At 42.3% G+C, this 19,475-nt stretch overlaps 1 protein-coding gene across 1 annotated transcript in view; it reads right to left on the bottom strand.

The window, feature by feature from the left end:
• The window catches only part of COLEC12 (collectin subfamily member 12), a 198,278-nt gene that overhangs the window by 159,867 nt on the left and 18,936 nt on the right, over positions 1-19,475 (bottom strand). The window contains exon 2 of the mRNA XM_060613392.3: positions 19,005-19,055. Coding sequence (XP_060469375.1) covers positions 19,005-19,055 — 51 coding nt within the window. The remainder of the gene's footprint in view (positions 1-19,004; positions 19,056-19,475) is intronic.

Below are 19,475 nucleotides of genomic sequence, written 5' to 3'. Positions count from 1 at the left end.
TTTCTCCATCTTCCTTCCAGAAGTTTCATGGAAGTAGAGCCAGGGCCAGGATACAATTTCCTAACTCTCCCATGCCTCTTAGTTATGGAGGTAGGACAGTACAGGAGGGAAAAAGGATACTGAGGAGCTTCTTAAAGGGGGATCGTTGCTCGTAAAGTTGGCCCTAAAATCAACCAGAAAATCTAATTTTAAAACACATGTGTTCAACACAGAAATTAGTTTATTGGATCATTCTCTCTCTTAATTACCCCGTTTTTCAGTAAACCATAATGACCTCTCAGTACTTCCCAGGGGGACTTCCCTAAAGTTGTTCCTTTAAAATGGACAAGTGATGAGTGATGATTGAGTAACCTGCCAAATCCTTCACTTACGAACTCATCAAGAGAAAGAAGAAAATAGACTTAGTTATTTTGATTTGGCAGTGAGCTCAAAGAAACAACATCAGTAAAACAGTTAAGAATGTTTTTGACAAGAGACATCATTTAAAGACACGTGGAATCCCTCTGCTGTCATCCAAGAACAAAATCCTGACTGGCTCCCACCTATTTTTCTCCTTCTTCTTCCATGGTCACTTGGGATGGGCCATGGGAGAGATCAGGATTCTTCATTTACTCTTTGCCCTAAGGTTTTATGGACTTTGTCTCACCTTTTGAATCCATTCCCCCAACACCACCCCAAGTTTCATTTTACACATCAGCGAAAGTCTCAGCCAAAGGGGAAGGAGTTTTCTTCCCACTGGAGTAGAATTCAGGAATGTATCTGTCTTAAGGTCTGGAGTCAAGCTAAATTATGTTACCTGGGGATGGTGCCAAAAAAAAGGTCTGTTCTCTTTTCTGAATCATGAAACCACCAGTGGTAATCTTATGTCCAAATAGTTGAGATTAAAAACACCAGTACATAACGTGTGCTTTACAGAAGATGGCTGCCAAGTATGTTACGCCTTCAACATAGCTCTCCTGGTAATCTGAAAACTGACCTTGAACGAAAAAAGGCAGGTGAGAAACACAGGGCCAACTCTACGATTAAGTGGTACCCACACATATTAGTTGAAAGATCAGCCTCGCCCAACATTTCCCCAACAACTTGCCACATGTATATTGTCTTTTTTTCTTTCTTGGCCTGCAATGTCCACCAGTCACTCTCCTGAGCTACACAAAGAGAGGGGACACTGTCCTAGGCCAGCATGTTACTGGGAGAGTCAGTGAAGGAGTTATATTCGATTATCACAGGAGTTTGTTTTAATGTCTTTATGGTCACGTTTCTTTTTTCTGTGAAGGCTTTGTCTTATTTTGTTGGTTAGGTGATGAATTAATTTTGAAGGAAGGCTGGTCAGTCGGTCAGTCAGCACCCTTCTGTTGAAGGCTGACTCACTGTTCTCAGTCAAGGGCAAATGGATTTCTGCTCTTTCTTTAGTGATTAAAAAAAAAAAACTTGCCAATAACCATCTGAATCTACCCAAAAGAGAGTTAAATTTTTTTCTTTTCCAGTATTCAAAAAATAAAGCCTAGAAAATAGTATATAATAGCACTGCCGAATAGAAATATAAGCCACACATGTAATCTAATATTTTCTAATAGACACATAAAAAAGGTACAAAGACACAGGTGAAATTATTTTTAACAGTATATCTTATTTAACCCAACAGATCCCAAATATTATCCTTTCAATGTGTAATCAATATAAAAATCGTTATATTTTACATTCTTTTTGTCATATTAAGTCTTCCGAATCTGGTGGATTTTAGACTCACAGCATATCTCAGTTTGAACTAGACACATTTTCGAGGGCTCGGTAGCCACACGCAGCCCCTGGCTACCACACTGGCAAGCTCAGATGTAGCCCTGCCCCACACCTCACCAACTTAGGGAAAGGAGAACAGAAATATTAACCGGGTTTTCTTTTTCACATGGTGGCAAACTGAAGTATACTGTAATGTATAGATATGGAGATGTAAATAAATGACACCATACCTAAAACCACTCTCAGATCATTTCAGCTCTATCCTCTTTAGTTAATACAAATCACCACTGTACTATAGCAAAGTAATTGAAGATGGGTTTTTTCCCCTTTGGGGGTAAAGGACACAATGAAGGAGTGGTGCAGCCACTTTGGAATACAGGCTGGCTGTTCCTCCCAAAGTTAAACACTTCCCCAAGAGCAGTGAAAACATACATCCACACCAAAAACTTACACATCCATGTCCACAGCATTATTCATAACAGCCAAAACATGGAAAGAAGCCAAATGCCCATCAAATGATCAGTGAATAAATGTGGCATATACACAAGAATATTATTCAGCAATAAAGAGGAAAGAAATACCGACACGTGGTACAACACATGAGAACCCTGAAGACATGATGCTAAGTGAAATAAGCCAGAGAGAAAAGACCATTGTATGGTTCCATTTATTTTTTTATACTTTTCTTTAATGTTTATTTATTTTTGAGAGAGAGACCGAGACAGCAAGTGAGCGTGGGTGGTAGAGGGGCAGAGCAAAAGGGAGAGAGAGCATCCCAAGCAGGCTCCACACTGTCACCACAGAGCCCAAAGTGGGGCTTGATCTCATGAACCTTGAGATTGTGACCTAAGCCAAAGTTGGAGTCTTAACTGACTGAGCCATCCAGGCTCATTCATATAAATGGTGCCATTTTTATGAAACATCCATAGAGTCAAAAAGGACAGGAAAATCCATAGAGTCAAAAAGTAGCTTGGGTTACAAAGGGGTAGGAAGAGTTGGGGAGAAGAGGGGAATGACTGCTAATAGGTACAAGGTTTCCTTCTGAGGTGATGAAAATGTTCTAAAATTGATTGTGGTGATTATTGCATAATTCTGAATACACTAAAACTATCTAATTGTACACTTTAAATTGGTGAGTTGAATCATATGTGAGTTATGTCTCAATAACGCTGTTATTAAAAAAAAAAAAAAAGTAACAAAAGACGACTCCACCTAATGTATGAGGCCCCTGAACACCACATTTTATCAAGTGCTCATATGAGATTGCCCATGTGACCGCAGATATATGGATACGGAGGCATTCTACCAATACAAACAATGGGTGAAATGCTGAAGTATGTTTCTTCTATTTAAAGAAGGCAAAGCAGAGAAGCTCCAGGTTAATTTCTCCCTAGCCAGAGCCTATAAAGAGAAACAAAGTGTAGAATCTCAGACTGAAGACCTCCCTGGTAATAAGGAAAAAGCCAATCTTTCCATAGGAGGGTTGGCGAGAGGGGGTTTGACGACAGGGTGACAGGTCTGCAGAAGTACAGGCTCATACCGTGACGTCCCGCTTCCTCCTGCAATCCCGCCATCCTCCTGGGCAGCTCAGCACTCACTCACCACTCACTACCTCTTCAAGATGGGTTTCCAAAATCAGCTTCAGACTTTAGGACCCTAGCGCCAGCCTTCAGCATCAGGGCTTCCAGAAAGCGATTTACTTACCCACAGACTACTGTCCTCCCTTATAGTTTGATACTTCTTTTACAATGTTTTGTTCTAGGCTTGGTTTGCTGTTGTTTTTATTTCCCCGAAACCAAAAACGTTTCCAAGACCACACTGGCACATTGGTGAAGTAACAGCTGCTTCGTAAAAAGCGCTTATTATTTGTACCTGACTATCCACGGTTGCATTTCAGCCACTTCCAAATAACCAACCAAACTGAAAAGATCTATTCAAATCAAGAAAGTAACAAACCACAAAGAAAAATAATTAGTTGCCTAATTGTCTCAATGAAAGGAAAGGTGGCGGCCTGGGTCCTAAGCAACGTAAGTGCCTGGATTCCTCTGTGGTGGGAGCACGGTCTGTGCCGAGCTGCGGCCTCGCGTGCTGACCTCTGAACCTCAGTGCCAGATGCTATCAGCGACCACAGGAAGAGTCAGCAGACATCCTGGAGTCACAGATTACAGTGTCTCTTTCACTTCATTCCTACTGTCACAAGTATGTTATCAGCCTGTTCGCTGGTGATAGCTACAGCTCCATCTCCTGTCCCCTCACTGCCCCTTTCTCCTCTTTCTGTGTAACATTGTGAGGCAACATCACATCAGTCACCCTCAATATCCCTTAATACCCCTTTTGCTATACAGACTGCTCTGTTAAAACACTTTCAGAGACGGGCTATTTTAACTGAATCAAGTCTAAATTCTTTCGTCCTGGTTTTCAGCTCGCTAGCCTGGCTCCTTACCCACCCCCCACCGCACCCTCCCTACAACCCCAGCTCCAGTCAGGAAAACAGTTTCCCTCTCTGGGGGCCTTTTCTCCCATCCCCACACGCTCCCTAAGCTAACTCCTGCTCTCCTCACCCAGAGCTCCAGACTACTACAATGGTTTTCCTCTTCCTTTCTTGATTTCCTTTGGACGCACCTTCACCACAGAGAGCTACTGTTGGAACTCACTGGCACTGTTTGCTACTGTTACCTGTCAGTAACTTTTGTCTCCTTAACTTGCTTGTAACATGCTGACCGCAGGGACCAAGATTTACTATTCTGAATCTTCCAGGGCATCGAGCACATATTGGGAGCCTAAGCCACACAGCATTAACAACTATCACTGGATACTGGATTACAGAAGACTGGTACTTAATGCTCCTTGATTCCCTTGCTGTATCTTCAGTCTGTCTCTGCCTCGAGACCCTCCCACTGACTGCCTAGGGACTCCCTCATTTTAATGCCCCTTCCCTTAAACAATCATCCTTCCCTATTCCTTTCTCTGATCACACATTGCTGTCCTCCCTACAGAATTAGTAACCTTAGAATCTGGGTCCTCTATCTATCCTCTATTTCCTTTCAAACATCTTTCAAACTATAGTATGATTATGTTGATTTTTTTCCCCTCCTCTGTTAGACCACAACGACCATAAATACTGATGCCATGTCTCAGCAATACAATCCCACACTCTAGCACAGGGGTAGGATATAATAGGTAGATAACAGATACTCTAGGATTTTATTCCAGGAGCTCTCATGGAGGGCCCAGGAATCATGCAAACTTCCTCTTCCTAGTGAAAATTAACTCTTTTCACAGAACTTGGTTGAGGAGTCCTTCTTCCCAGCATGCAGAGATGGGCTCGGCCCCAGGGCCCAGGGAAGCCGGCGTGCCCTTCGGCTCACCACTGTTGCTCTGGGGACCTCTATCTAAAGGTAGCTTCCCCCCAGCAATAGCACTGTTAGGAATTTACCCTAGGGATACAGGAGTACTGATGCATAGGGGCACTTGTACCCCAATGTTTATAGCAGCACTCTCAACAATAGCCAAATTATGGAAAGAGCCTAAATGTCCATCAACTGATGAATGGATAAAGAAGTTCTGGTTTATATACACAATGGAATACTACATGGCAATGAGAAAGAATGAAATATGGCCCTTTGTAGCAACATGGATGGAACTGGAGAGTGTTATGCTAAGTGAAATAAGCCATACAGAGAATTAGAGTGGGAGAAAGCCAAAGCATAAGAGACTCTTAAAAACTGAGAACAAACTGAGGGTTGATGGGGGGTGGGAGGAAGGGGAGGGTGGGTGATGGGTATTGAGGAGGGCACCTTTTGGGATGAGCACTGGGTGTTGTATGGAAACCAATTTGACAATAAACTTCATATATTGAAAAATAAAATAAAATAAAATAAAATAAAATAAAATAAAATAAAATATAATAAAGGTAGCTTCCCCTCAGACTGCAGACTGTACTCTCCCTCAAGCCTCCTTAAAGATGGCCTCTTCTCACTTGCTTTCTGGAAAGAAGGGAGATAGGAACAGACCTAAAGAAAATCATTATGGAAAGTTTGTGTTTCACACTCACCTCTCTGAATTCCTGCTCTACATCTCAACACTCTTCTTCCCCAATCCTAGGTGCCTTCATTCCAAAGCTCCTTGAACCTCTCATATCTCTGAAACATGAACCTTTTATTAACAACAGATTTGAGGACCTCAGCGAGATTTTATGGAGAAAGTAATCTCATTCAACAGTGCAGCCTGAAGTGCAGGTGACCATTAAGAACCACCATTCTTTCTAAAACTTCCTAGTGTATTTGTACTTCACAAGAGGTCTATAATCTTAAGTTTAACGGAAATAGAGTAAATTCAAATGAAGCAAAAGGACTGTCCCAGTATCTTTCTGAAGAAGCAAAGAGACACCCGGTCCTACCTTAGAGATTTCCAGGTGCTTCAGCAGGTCCTTGCTTTGCTCAGTCTTCTCCCTCTGACCCTAGTCACTCTCTGACCTCCTCCTCCCCAAGGTTGGCTTGAGTTTGTCTCCTCCCTTCTCAGACCTAGCCACTGCTATCTTTTACTTTTCCTGGATCTGAGTCTGTGCTATAACTGACTATTTGACGTGGGGTCTGAGCCTCTGCCTTCCCTGAATTCAACTTTAGAAAATATTCTTTGTCCATACACAGGCACCTTTGGGGAGAGGCCTACCAGATCATGGGCTTCAGTAAGATTTAAGAAAACACCCTAAGTAGGATGCACATCATAAGCACACAAAACATATCACTCTTCCTTTCTCAAATATTTATTGAGCTGAGGAACCGTCCCAGGTACAGTAATGAACAAGACACTCTGTCCCCATTAAACTTACACCATGGCTAAGAAAAAATATTTAAAAACAAAAAAAGTAATTGTAAGGATGCAAGGGTTTGTTCACTCCCTTCTGCCTATAAGCCCTGCCCTTGAGGACTAAATAAGATCACTTCATACCCCAATGTCGAAACCTGCTGCACACTCTGCTCCCTCCAGATCTTCCCACGCATGGGTCCTTCCCTTCCTGGTGCTTCCCTGAGCACCCTGGAACCCCAAATTCTTCCACTCTCTCCAACCGTGGGTATACTTACCCCCGCCCCCACCACATGCTCATCCAGGGTATACATACCATCCCCTCCCATTGTGTTCAGCCTAGGTATACATACCAAAACCACACCACCACCCCCATATGCTCAGCCAGGGAGAAAAAAAAAAAAAAAGACTCTGAACTTATCAGAATCCACCTTTTGTAGGTATTTGCAATTAAAATAGGACAAAAAAGTTAATACTCTTTTCTTTCTCCCTTCATTCTAAATGCTGACTTATTCACAATTTTGAAAGTGAGGTTAACTATATACAAAGAGGCAGAGAGGGAAGGAATCAATTTAATAATATCCTAGCTGGGAGAAGGACTAGCTGAGCTTTTAAAATATAAGTGTTCCCACTTTACATAACCACAATCTCAGAGGAAGGAAAAAAGCTCCAAAGCAGAGAAGACCACCTGGCACCTTTTTTTTTTCCTTTGGTGGATGGATTCTAATACTTGGTCATTAGCCTGAGAAGGTAAGAAAGTCACTGCTCCCAGCAAGCCATCTCAATACAGAGCATGGTTCAAGTGATTTCTTTTTCCTTTGTTGATAACTAGTAGATTTATGTTTTCATTCAATGTGGCTTTCATTAACATGAGAAGCACAAAGAAAAATTTCATAATATGATAAATATAAACAGATCACTGAACTGAGAGAAACTGCAAGTTTTCTTGGGGTTATTAATGGAAACGTTATGCTTTTTATTAAATTTGTAGACATGTATATTTGAATAATTACCCACTGATTTTATGAAGCTGGGAGGGACCAGAATCTTCCATGATTGAGTGTGGAAATCTAGAATAAAGTGAGTTCAAAACACGTAAGCCTAGAAAATACTTCAGTACCTCTAAAGTTACATGAAGGGAACCAAATGGAAAACCAATAATCATGAGATCACTAATATTTTGAACAAAACTAATGAGATGAGAGCTTTCCATCTGTCAATTTTTACCAACTAACTTTTGTTTCAGAGAACTGGAAAAATATATCTAAAGGGAAGGTACCAAAATATTTACTCTGAAGTGTTGAAGTAAGTAAAAGTAAAAACCAGTACTATGTATGTAAAATCAGGGTCACCTAGGTGGGTCAGTCAGGTAAGCATCCAACTCTTGATTTTGGCTCAGGTCACGATCTCACAGTTCCTGAGTTCGAGCCCCACATTGGGCTCTGCACTGACAGTATGGAGCCTACTTGGGATTCTCTCTCTTTCCCTCTCTGTTCCTCCTCTGCTTGTGTTCTTTCACTCTTTCTCAAAAATAAGTAAACTTGAAAAAAAAAAGTAAAATAAAATAAAACGTAGGGGTGGAATAGAGCTCTGGATGACATTACAGATCACACCCATAACAGTGCATGGCCTAAAGAAGGTTTCAAAATCACCTACTCTACTCCCTTCATTTTGCAGACTGGCTTATTTGAGACCCAGAGAGTTTACATCATCTTGTAAATTCACATAGCTAGTTAGTTAATACATATGCAAAAAAAAAAAAAAAAAAAGACTACTTCTGAACTCCATTCTTCAAATATCCAGTCATGTATGCACATGTAGGGGGGTGTGCATGTGTAGACAGAGAGAAGGAGGGAGAGACAGCGTGGGAGAGACAGAGCTCAAATGAAGTACTGAACTCAGTTATTTTCACAAAATCTAGTTTTCTATCTTTGTCTTTCTGTCTTGATTAGTAACGAGCATTTGTGGAATACCTTGTAAGTGCCAGGCGTTTCACTTACATCAAATAATCCTCATAATGCCCTGTGACGTAGGTGGTTTTGTTATCTCTCTTTCCATAAAGAGCAAATGAAGGCTTGGTGGTATAAATTTACAAGTTTAAGGTCACTTGGTCTCCCTGACCTCCTCATTCACAGACTTCACTGTTTAGAGGAGGCACATTTTGGTCTACCAAAAGTGCAACAAATAGTGAAGGCTTCCAAACCAAATTATTTTATGCATACTTTCTGAACTGTGTTTTAAACGAATATAGCTGCTGTTAAAAAGCAGAGTGGATTCACAAGGCAGCAGCTTAGGAACAGCTGTGGTCGCTGGTGTGTACACCATATGGAGACGGAAATTACCTTCCAACCTTCTTTCACGGGCTTATATCAAACAGATTCTTACACTTCATCCTGAATCTTTTCTGTGGAGCAAAGGAAAGAGACTCTGCATATGCCCTCTTCACTTGCACAGACGGGAAGGGGCGGGTACAAAGGAGAGTCCCAACCTTACCCGGAAACCACTGAAGTTTTGCCAATAGCGAACTGACAGCAACACTGGAGACAGAGAGAGACGGCTCACATTCCATCTGGCATGTGGTGCCCTCTATTGTGCCTTTTGAAATTCTGCTGGCGGGTGGGGAAACAATTTGTAGGGCTGGCTGATATTTTTCTTTTATGCAAATGTACCAGTGTTGGAAAACTGTCTGCTTTTCATTAAATCGGAAATTCCCAAAGGCAAAGCTTACATCTCCCTTCTTTACTGTGCATGATGCCCAACACATTATGGATAGTTAATAAATGTCACATCATTTTCATATTGCCTTGACTAAGAATGACATTTTCCCATGAGTCTTGCTTGCTTCAATTTCTCAGCAAATCTCAAAAACTGCGTTTATTTCCTAAGAAAAAAGCACTGTGTAAGGCCCATCTTCCTTGCCTGAATCTCTTCCCCAAACTCCTATTAATGCTTCACTCGCCTTTTCTCTGGGCCAAGGGATATCTCCTCCCACAACCCCCAGCTGTTCCCCAACTCCGTTTCCATTCCCACTTGCAGAATTTATTCACAAATCTCTGACACCCTGGTTCATATCACTTCCATCACAAAATGGCAGCTCTCTCTAAACTCCCTATACTTTATGAGTCTTTGGGGGAACCCTTTGATGAGGATTCTCAAGTAGGCTATCACTAGTATGCAGATTTTTTAAAGCGTTTTTTTTGTTTTCATAAGGATTACTATACCTCTTATTTTCTGAGAAACTGAAAAAAATGAATTATAAATGCCAATGATAATTAATAGTCAGGAAAGGGACCTTGTTTTCTTTATCTTTGTACCACAATTCACAGCACATGGTGGGTAGTCAGTGAGAGCTCATATGAATGATAAGTATTTCCATCTCTCCTCAATTATCTCAAAAGCAATTCAACAGTAAGATTTCTATGTAAAATGTGAGGTAGAGCAATCACTATATCTTCATATTCTTCATCAAAAGGCCCCAGTAAAGTACTGAATATGAGCTAGCATGAGGACTTCCTCTTCCAAGTACAAAATGAAATAAAACCCAAAGGGGAAGAATATGCTTATCTCTCGCTTACACTGCTTTGAATGCCTGAGCTTGGATTGAAAACTCTATCATCTAAAATGTCAACAGTAATTTTACGCATTTTCCTGCTTCACAGAACAAGAATGTAATAAAAAGTCTATCTCAAATATTAGAGAACAGAGGCATCTTTAGGCATTTAGAATAAGAATGTATTCTAAGTTTCTGCCAGAACTTTTGCAGACTGCTAGTTCCATTCTCCTGTTTTCCTGACAAGTCTACAGTTCTTCATCTTCTCAGTGTATGAAAAAAATTGATCTGTGTATGGAAATATTTACACCAATCAAAAAAAAAAAAAAACTATCATAGCATATGAAAAGAGAAGCTTGTTTCAATCAGGGCCAAATGTCAGTTTTCAAAAATTTATAAAAAGGCTAAAAAATGAAAAACATCGGAAGAAGCACGAAGTGTTTATAGTTATGACTCAGGAGACCAGTTTCACAATGTTTCCTGTGGCAAGAGTTGTGTTCGCTAAGAATACAACATGAGAGTTGTATTCTTGAGAGTTTAACACCTTTGTAGCTCCATTTATAACAAAATTATAAGGCACTGAAAAGTAAACTTGTAATTATTTTGTAAATAAACTGAATTTTTCAATGTGCTATATAAAACCTGACAATTTTGTAAGTGGAACAAAGCATAGGTAATAATGGATCAGATTATAAATAAATCACATTGTTATTTAATAATTAATAATTACTCAGTCTAAATTAACATTAAATTATAAATATGACAATACTATATATAATATTATGTTAAATACCATGGCTATTAAGTTCTACATAATAAGAGCGGTCAAAGTCCTTAATTCCTCACTATACATTCTACACCTAAATGATTAGCCCAAGCCAACCAGAGCCAGCCCTACTCCCTTCGTCCATACTGATTTAGGAAAAGACTGAGGCTCAGTGTTGGCCAATGACCTGTGACAGAGGGTCTACTGAAGGCTTTCTGGGATAGTTTCCTTGCTTCCAAAAAGACACTGAAACACAGATTCTTTCACCAACCTGGACCCGCTGCAGCAGCCACCATGTGACCATTTCCGTCACTTTTCATAACACACACTTGTATGCAGTTCTCTTTACATGCAAGATACTGTTCTAAGTATTTTAACTCATTCAGTTCTCACCTCCCTATAGGTAGATACTCGAATTACCCCCATTTTTTGATGAGGACAATGAGGCACTGAGAGGTTGACTTACCCAAGGCTGTCTCGCCACTAAGTGGCAAAGCCGGAAATTCAACCCAGGGTATGCTCTCTCAGCCATGAGGATGCTATGTCACCTCTCCAAGAAAGCTGCTCTTAGCCCCCAGCATGTGTTTCTTCCCTTTAAAATATCCTCTTTGCTAGTGGCCACTAGGTCTTTAATTATTTTTAAAAAGGCCTGCAAGACAATAGACTCCTTCGATATTCCCTGAACAAAGTATGACCCTGGTACAGGGAAGAGTACATAAGAGTGAGGGCAGTGAGGTTTTGATGGAGGGAGGACAGAAGGCGGGAAGGGTCAGAGGGCATGAGGCCTACCAGGCTTCACAAAGGGAGAGCCGAGGTAACGCAAACACGGGAGGCTGGTGCCTGGAAAATGGAGGGGAAGGGAGCAAGAGGGTTGAGAGTTGTCAGCAACTTACCGGCAGCCACAGGTCAGTGCAGACCGACTATATACTTGGCCCCTCTTCTGTATTACTTGTAAGTGTTATAACTCACACATCCTGCAAGGAAGGTTTTCTTGTTATTCCCATTTCCCAGATGAGCAAAGTGGTACTTCAAGAGTGGGTGATTTGGTGGCAAGGGGCAAAGCCAGCATGTGAACCAGACTATTGGAATCTAAAGATGAGCTGGCATCCTGCAGAGCAAAGGCACCAGCAGGGACTGTGAGGGAGGAGAGGAGCCCTCCAGCTCACCACTTTGCTGAGGACTGTGTCTTCCCTCAAAACCAACGACTCTCAGACATCATTCCCTTCCCTGGGGGGCCTCCAAATGAACAGCTCAAGTCTTTCAAGGAAAATTTCAGAGTTCATCTGTTTTAAGTTACTTGGAGTTGCTACCAAAAGGAATCACTCTTTCCCACCCTACCCCTAACAACCAAGCACTGGAAACAACCTAATGCCTTCATGCTGTCTGAGCAGAAAAATGGCTGAGATTTTTTTTTCCCCTTAGTTTTTCCAAAAATAAAAACAAACCACATTCAGCTTCAACCCAATTGTAGGACAAACAAATTATTCTCCCTCCCCACACTCTTACCAGGATTCGTAAGCAAATGCAAACCAGGAAAGGGCAGGGAGGAATTCTACTTAAAACGGTTGAAAACTTCAGGGCTCAAGTATTCAATCGATACATATTATGAATTATGAAACATGAGACCATGTATAAACAGCTGCTGATTTAATCCACATATACATGTGATCGTTTGTTTTCCCATCAAAAACTTTTAGATGCAGGGCACGTGGGTGGCTCAGGTGACTGAGCATCCACCTCTTGATTTTGGCTCAGGTCATGATCTCACAGAGCATGGGATAGAGCCCCACCTCAGGCTCTACGCTGACAATGTGGGGCCTGCTTAGAATTCTCTCTCTCTTGGGGAGTCTGGGTGGTTCAGTTGGTTGAGTGACTTCAGTTCAGGTCATGATCTTGTGGTTGGTGAGTTCAAGCCCCACATCGGGCTCTGTGCTGACAGCTCAGAACCTGGAGCCTGCTTCAGATCTGTGTCTCCTTCTCTCTCTGTCCCTCCCCTGCTTGTGCTCTGTCTCTCAAAAATAAATAAGCATTAAAAAAATTAAAAAAAAAAAAGAATTCTCTCTCTTTTCTCCACCCCTCCTCCACATGCTCTCTCTCTCAAAAATAAATAAGCATTTTTTTTTTTTTTTTTTTAAATCTTGAGATGCTCTGAGAATGGATGTATCTGTGTGTTTCTTAGCCATGGATGGAGTGGAGAGATTGTGGGGACTAAAGTCAGGTTGAATACAAATGTTGGCCATGCCACTCAGCTCTAGGGGCTTCAGTCCTCCTCACCTGCAAACTGCAGGTAATTCCCACTTCAAAGGATTTCTGAGAGAATTAAATGAACTAATGAGTGAGAAATTGCCTAACACATAATCGATAGCCGAGAAATGAGAAATGATGCTTAATGGTTTCTTTCACATGAAAATGGTTAAAATAAAATCATAATCACATGGGAACACCATGTGGAACAAATTTTTTACTGATGAGCTAGAAGGACTAGGCAGGTAGGACCTTGATAGGAGCAGAAGTGAAACCTGGACAAATACTGGTGCAAGAGATGGTGTGAATATCATCTCTAATGATAAAAGTTAGGAAACCTGCTTAAGTTATTTAAAAGAAAGTGACAGCCACGGAACTCCCGTTCTTAGGTCTCAGGAACCCCACCTGCCTGACTGGAAGCAGAGAGTAGGGTGAGATATTCTACGAATCTCCTTCAAGGTGACTCTGAGAATCTCTTTTGTGTCTACTTCTCCACAAGCCATGTGACACCAAATTCTTAAAAAATCAGAAATATCGACTTCATTAGGATTCACAAAGCCACATAAATAAAACCCTCCCACAAAGTGATGCAAATGGCTTGAACATTTCCAAGAAATCAGATTCCTGTTTCCTGCCCTAACCTTGTCTCTGCCCAGGGTCAGTCCTTTGCAATTGATCCTATATCATTTCCATTCAGAGATGCTTGGAAAAGGTGCAGCTGAAAGACCAGCCCCATGCTGAGCTTATTGAGTCATTCCTGACAGGAAATGATGGACATTCCTGGCATTCTTCTCAGGGACCCCGGTGAGCTCTGCCGGTGTCAGTCCTGCAGGCCTTGGTGAGAGGGATGTGGGGATCCCTGCTTTGTTGTTGGAGGTGGATGACTTCAAAGCAGTGCCTTCACCAAACCCAACCACGGAAGACAGGCTTCTAGCACAGTCGTGGGAGAGAAGAGACAGACAGCCTGGTCCCCAAACCCAAATAACCAGAAGTTGAGGCATCCAAGGGTTTATCTTGAGCAGCTTCCCAAACACAGTTCAGCGTCCTCTTGGTAAACTTTTTCAATCCTCTGCATTGAAAGCAGAAATGCACCATGTATCTCAGAAAGAACTCTTCTTTCTGGCTGTCTGACTAAGCAAATATACGTCACTATTTTTCAGGAGCCTGTGTGGTCTTCCACACCTTTAGACATTCAGTTCCTCTAAAACTCTTGGCAAGAAACAGCTCAGTGATTTAACTGAAGTCACTGATTTGAATTTTATGTCTTTGGAGGATGGTGTAGGTAAGGGGTGGGGGGTGGGGGGCATTCTGGAGCAGGACCGGGCTCTATTCTACATAGATTTCTCAGGCTGTTTCCACGTGCCTGAAGGTTAAATTGCTAAAATACTCTTGCTAAACTGAAATTATCATTCAAGAAAAGAAAGGAAAAAGAAAAAGCCCAGCATGTTTGAAACTTTAAATACAGGGGGGCCTGTGAAGTTGTAGGCAAACAAAACTATTCAAGGGCACACTTCCCGGAACATACTTAGGAAAAGGCATCTGATACCCTTTCTGGGACTGTATCCCTTAAATAGTTCTCTCAGAACTTCCTCACTTAGTTTTTACAAACGACTAGAATTCTACTCCACAGAGAATGCTTCTTTAACTTTCTGTTACTCTTTCACAGTTTGCAATTTTTCAGATCTTTTTCTCTTCATAGCTATTAATGCTCCTCATAGCTGAGCCCCGAGGAAGCAATTTTGTCACAGCTTTGTCAAATACAAACAACGAATGTTTCCAGCCACTCCCAGTTGGTCACTTGCAACCCTTAAATCTACCCATGATTTTCACGGACGGAACCACGTATCTCTTGCTCCTCTACCATTCCAGCTTTGGACATCCTATTATTATACCAGATCATATCCCAAAGATAACTCAAGAGAACCCAAAGCAACCAAGGAAACAAAGTTGGTCTAGGCTCCCTTCTGCCCCAGCACACAAAGGAGCAAAGCAGGCTCTAGAGGGAGGGCCCGCGACATCCAGTATGATGTTCACCATGAGATGCACACACCACCCACCAGGGTGCTGGGGCACAGGACTGCTGTCCCCAGAGCTTCTCACCTTTCCTAGTTTTTAGCAGTAAAGCAAGAGATATGATAGAACAAGAATTCATGAGGTTGCTAGAAATCAGAAGGTTCCAGAGGTCTACTAAATCCTAGGCACTATGTTCAAGCCACAGGGCCAGAAGGTCCAAGAAGGAACCTAATATTAGAATAAGGGTCAACACTTACAGGATGCTCACAGTGTGCAAGGCACTGTGCTAACCCAGCATCATATGTAATTCCACAACTTCATGCAGTTGGCCTATTATGATCCAAACTTCATAAGTGAGAAAACAGACTTCACAATTTTGGACACTAACGAACCCGAGGTCACACAGCTGGTGAGTAAACTCACACACCTGATTCCAGTGCCCATACACCTAACCACTGCCCCCGCAATGTCTCAGGAAAGATGGAAAGCAGCCATCAAACAGGAAAGATGACACCTGGCCTGCTGTCCTCATGGATTTGTTGTGAAGGAAAAATATGTAAGTCCTTTAGAAAGATAAATGTGATACACAAATGTGAGCTGGATTTTCTATGATCATTTCTACACATGTTCTGGAATTCACCCCTCTTCCCACACTTCTCCCCTTCTCCTATGGAATTCTGATACACTTAGCCCTTCATTCAATGAAGAAGAGACATTCTTCATTCCTTCTACTCCACATCATTTTCATGAAGACAAATTTAAGAAAACAAAACCTGGGATGCATTCATGTTGATCATATGACTAATCAGAAGGTTTCAGGAGACATTCTTGGATCAATTTATCACAAGTTCCAAAATTTATAAATTTATATTTATCCCTTATAATATGAAGTAATTCTCCTTCCTTTTCTGCTAACTACAATAAAGGATACTAGTGCCACGTGATATTTTGAAGAAAACAGTAACTGAGAAATATGTAGAAAGATATCATTATAGTACAGATCATACTCTATCTCTAGAAAGTAAAAATTTAACATACAGGTGCCTCATGTTTCAGAGAGTGAACTCTGCCAAACTGTAACTATAGTTATATCCCAAATTAATTAGCTCTGCATACTGAGTCCAAGAAATGCTGACCCTGAGAACCTGATTAAAACTTGTATATGCTTACTTCATTAACCTTTCGAAGTTTCCCCTCATTGAAGCCTCTGTTAGAGAAGCAAATGCATGGCAAACCTATGAGATTTAACTCTGCCTCTTCCCCAGACACCTGTCCAGAACTTTGGGAAAGGGGCTAACAAGTGTGACATAAAAAGAGGCTAAAGTGGGGCGCCTGGGTGGCTCAGTTGGTTGAGCATCTGACTTCGGCTGAGGTCATCATCTCCTGATTCATGAGTTTGAGCCCCGCATCAGGCTCGCTACTCGCAGCGTAGAGCCTGCATCAGATCCTCTGTCCCCAGACTCTGCCTGCCCCTCCCCCACTCGTTCTCTCTCTCTCTCTCTCTCTCTCTTTCAAAAATAAATAAAACGTTAAAAAAAAAAAAAGAGTGACTGAAGAAAAACAGAAGACCTGCTTAAAACCAAAATGCAATAATGAATCCCCAAATAGACAAGGGCTGGTTGTCCTAATATCATGCCACGCTAGATTACCAGAAAAGATCACCCATTTTGTACTTTATTATAATTTTGTACTGAATTTAAAAAAGCAAAATATTATGTAAACTGCTACTATTTCATGTAGCAAATGTTTCTGAATAACTGTATACAAATAACTTTGGAAACAAGCCACCAAATAACAATTGTTAGAACAGTGAGTGGCCCCTTTGCCCTGTGAATAACAAATCCCTGGTTCATGTGTGGTCTAAATTCAAGTTGTGATTTGCATAAATCACAACAGACCCTATATGTTACCCCACTCGGACCACTTGCTAACACTCTTGCCACGCCTCTCTGCTCACCATCACCAATATTGGTAAGTTTTTATCATGCCTCCTCTGAGTCATCAGTCTATGATTTCCACACATAATTTAACCACCACAAATTAAATATTTCAGCAACTTATCATTTTTGCGTGTTTTTCACCAAATCCCCATCCATCTAGCTAGTTACATAGCTAGTTACATAGTCATGAAATTTTTAAAAAATTTCTCTCAAGGTCACTCTTTTTAAAGGAAACATTTTCTCATGGCTCTTCTTATTTCTACTAATGTCCAAAGAAAGATCTGAAATCTACTGATTTCCAAAACAGGCAGGTCAACATTGATTTTGCCTTATTTTTACAAGTTTGATATTCCTCTTTATTTCTACCTTTCCATTTTTGTTTTGTTTTTCTTTCCTTTATAATTCCTGGGTTCATCTTTGCTCCTGCTACCACCTTCAGTGAACCCACCATGGCAGTGCAGAACAACGCAGGGCACCAATCCCGAAACATGGAATGTGCAAAGAACAGCAGCGTGGAGGAGGGGAGAAAGTACTGAGCATCCCTGCCAGTGTACGAATGGAGTGGCCGTCGGCTTGATGCCAGTGCATTCCCATCGTAAAGCCCTACTTTTTCACAGAAAGAAATGTAGAAGTGTATATCCAGAAGGAAAAATGTAAAGCAATGAGGGAGCCAGAGCAGCTGGGGACCGTTAACTTTAGTCAAAATCCAGCCAGGAGACTTTTTTTTTTTTTTTTAGTCAACAGGAAGTAGATTCATTCTCTTTCACATTCTCTCTCTCCCATTCTCCCTGCCCCACCAACACACACACGCACACACATGCACACACACATGCACACACACTCATTATTTTCTCCTCTATCCTTCTTCATTTCCTCTTGCCAAGGCACAGAAACACCCTGGACAGAAAAACCCCAGCTCCTCTGAACAGTCTTCAGAACTTTAAATGTTCACTGCCAGTTCAAAACCAAATTGCAGAGCACGAGAAGCATGGTCAAAGAGAGACGAGCACTGTGTGCGGCAGTCTGGGAGGCAGAGGAGTGTGTTTTGGTTCCCTACGGCTGCTGTAATAGATTTCCACAAACGTGGTGGCTTAAAACAACACAAATCTCCTCTCTCACAGTTTGAGAGGCCAGAAGTGTGAAATCCACTCCAGTTGGCTGGAATCAAGATGTTGGCAGAGCCCTGCTCCCTCCAGAGGCTCTGACCAGAAAATCCATTTCCTTGCCTTTTTCAGCTCCTAGTGACCACCTGTATTCCTTGGCTCGTGGCCCCTTCCTCCACCTTCAGAGCACACCACCTTCCCCTGTCAGTCGTCAAATATCCCTCTCCCTCCTTCTCATAAGGACACTTTGATTGCATTTAGAGCCCACCTAGATAACCTGGGATAATCTCCCCATCTCAAGATCTTCAACTTAATCACATCTGCAAAGCAACTTTTGCCAGACAAGGTAACATTCAAGTTCCAGATATCAGGATGTGGATACCCCTGGGGGCTGCTATCCAGCCACCACAGGGCACCTGTGTCTGGCTAGGTGCCTGGAGAAAGCCGCCTTCTCACTATACACTACGTTATGAAAAAGGAGCCCTGAGGAAAAGAGGCAGAGATGTTTTCTCAATATCAACATAGAGAAATCATGTGTATTTTTGCTCCTGTCCTGTCACAGATTTACCTTTCTCATCAAGTTTTGCCTATTAAGCCGACTGGTTTATATTCAGCGAACCCTGTGAGCATCCCATCACTTCCCGTGCCTGGGCACGGCTTCTGCTCCATTACCATTACCCTCCGTGTTAGGAGAAATCGTCCACCTGTTACAGGGAAACTCAACTTCCAGTCAAACCTGGGCCTCGGAACCACACACATCCATGTGTGTTAAAGGTCCAGCAATGGCACTATCACCGTATCTCGTATCAAGCACAGAGAAGAAGAGCTTGGTCAGCACTCACCAAACCGCTTGTAACCGAAGGACTGCACCTCCTCCTCCTCTGCAAAGTCGTCTGCAGGAAAAGCAAAGGCACACTGTTAACCCTGGCGAGGCCCAGATGCACAGGGCCAACCTGGAATGCAGCTGCTGGGACCCCACCAGCTCCACTCTCCCCCACCTCTCCACCCTCCCCCACCAGCTCCACCTTCCCCCACCTCTCCACCCTCCCCCACCTCTCCACCCTCCCTCACCAGCTCCACCCTCCCCCACCTCTCCACCCTCCCCCACCAGCTCCACCCTCCCCCATCTTCTCCACCCTCCCCCACCTGCTCCACCCTCCCCTTTGCCCACAACACGTGTCCTTCTGCTCCTGGAAAACATGCCACACTTTCTAAGAAAAGCTATCTGCTCCACCCTCCCCCACCAGCTCCACCCTCCCCCATCTTCTCCACCCTCCCCCACCTGCTCCACCCTCCCCTTTGCCCACAACACG

Source organism: Panthera onca, chromosome D3, assembly GCF_046562875.1.
Source record: "Panthera onca isolate mPanOnc1 chromosome D3, mPanOnc1 haplotype 2, whole genome shotgun sequence".
NCBI classification, from domain to species: Eukaryota; Metazoa; Chordata; class Mammalia; order Carnivora; family Felidae; genus Panthera; species Panthera onca.
The sequence above is the reverse complement of the archived record's forward strand: the minus strand, read 5'-3'. Positions and strand labels throughout refer to the sequence as shown.